At 33.5% G+C, this 7674-nt stretch overlaps 1 protein-coding gene and 1 long non-coding RNA gene across 2 annotated transcripts; one reads left to right on the top strand and one right to left on the bottom strand.

The window, feature by feature from the left end:
* Positions 1-2221: 2221 nt before the first annotated feature.
* On the bottom strand, positions 2222-5565 carry LOC104103811 (uncharacterized). Its single transcript, XR_687984.4, has 2 exons — positions 5429-5565; positions 2222-2535 (listed from the first exon to the last, which is right to left on the bottom strand). It is a non-coding gene; the product is annotated as an uncharacterized lncRNA (long non-coding RNA).
* Positions 5566-6911: 1346 nt separating this feature from the next.
* LOC104103812 (protein trichome birefringence-like 19) lies at positions 6912-7547 on the top strand. Its single transcript, XM_070185177.1, has one exon. It carries the CDS (start codon positions 6912-6914, stop codon positions 7545-7547), a length of 636 nt encoding a protein of 211 aa, XP_070041278.1.
* Positions 7548-7674: the final 127 nt, after the last annotated feature.

Raw genomic sequence — 7674 nt, 5'->3', positions numbered from 1 at the left:
ATGTAACCACATAGATTTGATGAATTGTCCGATTAATAGAAGGAAATGATAAATTAAGAGAAACTCGACTAAATCAAGAGATTAATTACTCCCTTTGGAAATTCAAGACTTAAATATATAACCAAAACATAAACATATTATCAGGAAGCCAGAAGTTGCAGCAATAACATCAAAACAGTTAATTGTACTGTCACTGTTAAACTTTATCATTCAAAAATTTAGTCCAAAAAGAGTGACGTATGAAAATACACAATGGCTACTACCGGCTAATACGATATGTTACTTCTCACCTCCTAGAATCTGGTGCCTACAATATTTAAACTTCATCATTCAAAAACTTAGTCCAAAAAGAGTGACGTATGAAAATACACAATGGCTGCTACCAGCTAGTACGATATGCTACTTCTCACCTCCTAGAATCTGGTGCCTACAATATTTAGACAGAAGCATAAGCACTCTGGTACTTTTTACTCCGATATCATCTTTAGTCTCTACTCAATAACTACCATAGACATTTAATCCAATTATAAGTTTGCACGAATTGAAAAATCAATTAAGAAAGGGCCGGACCACAAAGGTCTATTATACACACCCTGCATTTTTGCAAGAGATTATTTCCATAGCTTGAACCTGTTACCTCCTGGTCACATGACCAACTTTACCATAGTGGACTCATCGTATTCCAAAGACATTAATATTTAGTCCTTTTTATTTATGAACTCAAAAAAGAAGCAAAGAAAGTACAACTCATTGAGTAAAAAAGTATGCCAACTCAGAGAAAAGTACCTAATAATGCATATTATATCCCTTTGGTTACTCATTTGTCATGCTGTAAGAGCTGTTGCGACAGATGAAGTAACACGGTACATGAAACAGTGCAAAAGATCAAGAAAAAATTAGATACAACCATTAATAGTGTTTTGAAAAGTTTGAAAAGTCCAAAATATTTCAAAAGCGATAAACAGTCAAAACCGAAAACCATAAATATCTGTTGAAAAATATGAAAAATCCATTAAGAAATAAAAATTTAACGAAAATATAAAAAGAAGAAAAGCCTGAGGCGGTTTTAACATCTTTACTGTTTATAAGTTTATATTTGGTTCTAATTTTCAGCACCTGGGAATCCGAAAAATAATCTTTCAAACCTATAGCAAAAAGACTACCATTTTTATTGTTGAAGAGTTCCAATTTCTGGCCCCAAAGAGTCATATCAGATTGAAAAATAAAGCTACTCTATCAAGAAACGAATATCATCACTCTATTCCTTTAACTGAATTTGAAGGGATGTTTTTGAAATTCAGAAAAAAGTCTAACGCAAATGAAATTATTACCATGATATGCTTTTTATTGTTATCTACGACGGCAGAGCCACATGCACCCAAAGGGTGTCATGCACACCTCTTCGTCGGAAAATTACATTATTTTGGTCGGTAATTTTTAAAAAAATATGTATATATACTATATAATGACACCCTTGACTTCTTGGTGAGTTTGTTTCTTTATATTTTGACTCCCCTTAATAAATATCCTGGCTCTGCCACTGGTTATCTACTCCCAAACACACTCCTACATTTTACACATAACAAATCCTTCTCCATTTATTTGATTATTTCTGCTCTGTATTTTTTCAACTCAAAATTCTAATATGTCCTTTCCTCTGTAGACAGAAAATGTCGACCGAAGACCATATATGGAAAGGCAAAATGAAAACAGAATAAGGACGAAAAAAAGAAGAATAGTAACCCACATAAACATGATTCTAAGCCATGAAGTTGGAAAATTATAAGAGAACCGGGTAAAAATTAGGGCGACAAATTGAGAGAAAAATTGACCAAAAATTGCAAAACTCAACTGAGAAGATGAAGAGAGCTCAAAGAACTATCCTTGGAAGCCTGAAGAAAATTGATGAAGGAATCGATGTTTCTTGAATGCCTGGTGTGTCTGTTGTTTGGAAATTGGAATAGGATAGATAAAAGAATTGATATTTCTAGAATTATGAAAAAAATAAAAGGATTAAGCACTTTTATGATAGCGCTAAATGACAAAAATACCCTTGACCTACCATCTTCCCTTTTCTACTATATAATAGACTAGTTATGAGCCCGGGCCCAAGCTGAAGGTGGATAAGTAATACTTTTGATCGAATACAACAACAACAATAACATATCCAGTATTAGTATTATTCCACACTGGGGAGGGTTACGTAGACCTTACCCCTATCTTGTGAGGATAGATAGGCTGTTTCTAATACTTTTGATTGAACGAAAAGAATAATGTATGTTACATATCAAATTCCCACCAAATATCCTTTTAGTTCCCCTCATCAAAAACAATCGGAGCAAACTGAAATTACAAAGCAAACTTAAACTACAATCACGGATACGTATTCATAGAGACATGTTTCTTCTTGTAAGTCAAATTTCGAATTCTCCTGCACATGTTTTCCACTCCTGTGAATCCCGAATCGACAAAGCTTGTGACATATTTCAAGAGAGCTGCTTCAAGTCATCTCAGTGCATACATATCACATTTAGACTACACAGGGAAAAAAAGAGAGGAGCAAATATAGTGTTTCTCCAGTTATCTCTGAACGATAGTGTGTGCTAACTAATGTAAGACATTCTTAAGACTATCAATAGCAGGATTTGCAACTAAAAAACAAACAAATCCTAGATGTTATAGACCAGTCTAACAAATGTAACTCTCTTTACTGGAAAACAAGTAAAGCCAAAAAGCACTCACCATGGTCAATTTGGCTTCTTAGCCATGCTTAATTTTGTAGCTAATTATTTTAGTGTTTTAAGAGTTTAACAGAGTAGCACTGTTTCTTAGCTACCATAACATGCATGCATTGTAATTGGGTGATCTTCATCAATATGGTTTGTTTCACTATAAGTGCAGCATACCTAGAGACTTTCATAGATACATAACACATAAACATATATTGTCACTGAATAAACAAAGAATGAAAAGTACCAAGCTAATGAACAATTGGTTGCTAATGAACTAAAGAACATTCATTAAAAGACTCTTGCAAATAACTTCTCAAATATTTATTTTCCAATAATGGTCCAAAATCCACCTTAAACTTTTTAAGTTGAACAATGGACAACAATATACTCAAGTGGGAAAGTTTATTTTATAGTATATCTGAATTCTTTTCAAAAACAAGATGCTATTACACAGTGTAACCCTCTTAGAACCACATACTATATTGATGAGGATCATATATGAGAACAATTTGCCTCAAGTAATGCCTTCTCAAAATCTATGAGCTATTACAATATTATAGTTCTGGAGATGATTCATGAAATAGGAATTATTCAATCCATCTTTATTCGATATATATTACCAGAAAGAGTACCAACAAAATAAAAAGAACAATTGATATTATTGTACCAGTTGCTATAAGAAAAACATGCAACCATAATTAAAGGTGAACTGATATTGATATATTTATCCCCTAACAGAAATTGTCTCTTGGAAGCATCTTTACTTGCATTTAGACTGCTTTGTTTAATTACTTTGTAGCCTTCATATCAAAGAGAACTCCGCTGCCTTCAGACATTGAATGCTTGGGAATGAAGTCACTACAACATTCTCCTCTTTGATAACAAACTGATAGTTCACTAATCAATTCTCACACTCATCCAGGTAATCCCATGGAAAATGAGGGAATTATAATTATTAGATATACCTTTCTATAATCAAATTCTGAACCAGAAAGCTATTCATTGTAGGCTTTAGTAAGAATGTAGATGCGTGTAGTTGCTGAAATTATTGATCATTATGAAGTGCAGTCATCTATGTTACAACCAGCGTTCTATCTATAGATATAAGGTGGCAACTGCAGGACCATAGTTAATGGACAAAACTAATTGTTTGTGAAACCCTCAGCCAAATCTTAACAACATAATAACGTGACAAATCTAACTTCCTTGTAATTAACCAAGAGCATGTTTAAGAAAATTGAAGACTGGTTCGTTGTATTATTATGTTCTTGCAGATGGATAACCAAGAGCAAGGTGGGGAGTTCTTGGAGGGAGGGAGCCGGGGGTCTATCGGAAACAGCCTCTCTACCCCAGAGTAGGGGTAAGGTCTGCGTACACACTACCCTCCCCAGACCCCACTAGTGGAATTATACTGAGTTGTTGTTGTTGTTGTTGCAGATGGATAAAGAAGGAAATTGTGCTCTGCTCCCTCTCATATCCGTGTCAACCGTTTAACTACCAAGTTCTGAATTTCAAAAAATAAGAAATGCACAAATTTCTCGGAATTTTAACTACGACAACCTCCTATTAGCAACATCAGTACAGCCGCTAGAACAAAGATAATATCGTTTATCCTCTTTATCAATTAGATTAGTGAATGCTTAACTTCCTTTGCTTTTACAAGTCAACTGGATATGAGAAAATACATTCTTCATCCTAGTTCTAATTTTCATGTGATTGAATAGGTCTAATTTTCATTTACGTTTGCTTTTCTTTTTTCACTATAATTTTGGTTTATTATTTACATCCTTTTGACTCTTTTTGCTTACAGTGTACCATGATGTTTCTATATTATTTCCTCTGAAGCATAGACCATTACTTAGCTAATTCGTGTTGTTAGTTTCTTTAAAAGAAATAAAGCATTGCTAGGCTTCATTATGCCTCCCTATTGTGCTCTATTGTCAGTTCTTTTGGCAACAGCTTTCAAAACCATATATAGCCACACCTAAGTACGTAATCACTACAACGCAGAGTAAAAACCGAAGCCAAAATACGATAAAAGTTGCCTTCAGATTGTTCATTGAAGTCAGAGTGAAGGAAACATAAACTTCTATTCCAGTTGAGGATATGACCTGAACCCCTGGAAATGCTAAAAATAGATTACGAAGCATTATTTCTTCTTCAAAATACTCTAATGACCAGCTAAAACAGCTCCTTGACCAAGCTTCAAACAAAATAACAACTAAAAATAATGGATAGACACGTCAAATATGTCACTCATTTTGGCCTTATTACTCTTCCTAACCCATATAGATATTTAAAATTTACATGCTCTCTGTTAAGTTTTATTGAATGGGGCGCTATTAAATAAATTTTAGGTTCCACACTCCACCATGCAAAGCAAGTGGTAACACTCATTCTAATGGCTCATATGCACTAATTGAATTTTATGTGACCACACAGTTCCTACAACGAGAAGCCGAGAAGAAATCCAAAGTAAACACTTTAATTCGACGAGAAACCTGGGAACTGTAGTTGTTCCCGATGCTAAAAAATGAAATATCGAAACAAACACAAACTTTTTCTAAAGGAAATAAACAAACCAAAAAGATACCCAAAGAAAGATTAAAATACTCAAATTTGCAGTCCAAGCATTCCTAATCAACCACAGACCTAATAAACAGAGAGCTCTAGTGAGAGGGAAAGAGTGAACTCACATGTAGATTCCACCGGAGAAAGAGAGCTTCAGGCGGAGGAGATGAGAGAAAAGACTGAAAGCCTAGGATTTTGTTACGCTTTCGTATTATCAAAAATGATGACAGGTGTCTGGTTGCGTAAATGTTGTGGGTCCCATTGAACTGTCGCAGTCTAATTTTACTAATACCTTGTTTCGTATATTTTTTTAACCTATGTATAACTATACTTACATTAGTTATACAAAATACTTGGTATTAGCCTATATATATATATAAGTAATGCATAGAAAACTGACATTAGTAATACCAAGATTATTAATGCATGCATTAGTATGGTTAAAGACAAAATTATCCTTAAAGTCCCTTAAAGCTAGAGAATATGGAGGGCAATTTTGTAAACAACTATTTTTTTAAAAATTTATGCAATGCATTATAATTTTTAATACATCACACCAAACTATTTATAGGAAATAATATCTGCATAACTAACCCATGCATTACTAACCCATGCATTATTAATCCGTGCAATACTAATACACTGTATTCTACACTATTCTTATACACCCTACCAAACTACCCCTAAGGGCATAACAAACAGCTTGCCAACTCCAATGCAGCTGTTATTATTCTTCAGCAGAACCATTCCGAATTCCCAAAATAACCCTGAGGACGACGAAAAGCACCTCAACTCCCATTTCTAAATAAGTAGAATAAGTATAGATATTAAAGAAAAAAGAACATCCGATCCTGTCCCCTTGCAGAGATTTGTTGACTAAATCGTTGACAACAAGAATCCAATACCATGGTCCTTACTCCTTATCACTATTCCCTCTACATAATAATTCTTAGTACTAAAGTACAAATCCTGAGAATAATCCAGTAGTAACTAATAGGTTGATGTATTTTACATCATGACATAAAATTGGTGGTTTTCTTTCTATTTTAGCTTTAATGCAGGGCTACTAACACCACAAGTGCTACAATAAATTTGCCTAACCAAAAATGACATACTTTTAATTGAACAACAATATATTTAAAATTTTTAATTAATTAGATCATTTTTCAGGACATAGTGAGTGATTATAACAACCCCAAATGAAAATAATTACTAACTCACAATTTTCCTTTTCTTTTCTTGATTTTTTCCGTTTGAGTTTAAGTTTTTTCCACGATAATATATAGAATTTTTACATCAAATTGTTAACCCACAGCAACAAATAACTCTTCATACCAAATATGACATGAATAACATGATATCCTAAAAGATATATTAATGACTTGCTACAATTGGTAAATTATAATGATAATATTAAAAAAACTATAATATCAGTTATATAACTTAAATCCTTTTCCTTTTTGCAGGTAGAACATCCAATCGATATCTCTTCCACTCCAGATTTCAATTTCAAGAGGTGGAAATACACAACATTCTTTACCCTCCTAACATATTGGTCACCATTCTTGGTCAAAATGGAAGAAGCAGACTCTGATGGTCCTAGGCATGATGGAGTTTTCAACATTTATCTTGATGAACCTGATAAAAAATGGTCAAGCCAAATCAATGAGTTCAGCTATATATGTCATTCTTAACTCTGGCCATTGGTTTAGTCGATTAAGTGTTTACTATGAGAAAAATCAAGTAGTTGGTTGTTGGCGCTGTGGACAACCAATTATTACCGAACTCCCAAATTATTATGGGTACAAAAGGGTATTTAAAACACCTTTGAAAGTCATCAATATCTTAGAAAACTTTAAGGGTACAATTTTTGTTAGGACTTTTGCACCTTCTCATTTTGAAGGTGGAGAATGGAATACAGGTGGGAATTGCTTGAGAAAAAGGCCATTTACCAGAAATGAAATAGTTTTGGAAGGTTTAAATTTGGAGTTTTATAAGTCACAAGTAGAAGAGTTTTGGGTTGCTGAGAAGAAAGGGAAGATAAAGGGGAAGAATTTTAAATTGTTGGATACAACACAAGCCATGTTGCTGAGACCAGATGGTCATCCAAGTAGATATGGGCATTGGCCAAATGAGAATGTTGTGTTGTATAATGATTGTGTGCATTGGTGTTTGCCTGGTCCTATTGATTCTTGGAATGACTTCTTGCTTCATATGTTGAAGATAGAACAATTGATTCTTTGAGGCAAAGATCGACACTAGAAATTTGACCTTCCAGTCATTTGTATTTTTGAATAATTTAATTTACACATAGTTCAATTATTTAATATCAAAAAAAATATAATTATGATGTTATTCTTAAAATAATAAA

The sequence above is a fragment of the Nicotiana tomentosiformis genome, chromosome 9, assembly GCF_000390325.3.
Source record: "Nicotiana tomentosiformis chromosome 9, ASM39032v3, whole genome shotgun sequence".
NCBI classification, from domain to species: Eukaryota; Viridiplantae; Streptophyta; class Magnoliopsida; order Solanales; family Solanaceae; genus Nicotiana; species Nicotiana tomentosiformis.
Note: the sequence above shows the minus strand (reverse complement) of the source record. Positions and strands in the feature narration are given on the sequence as shown.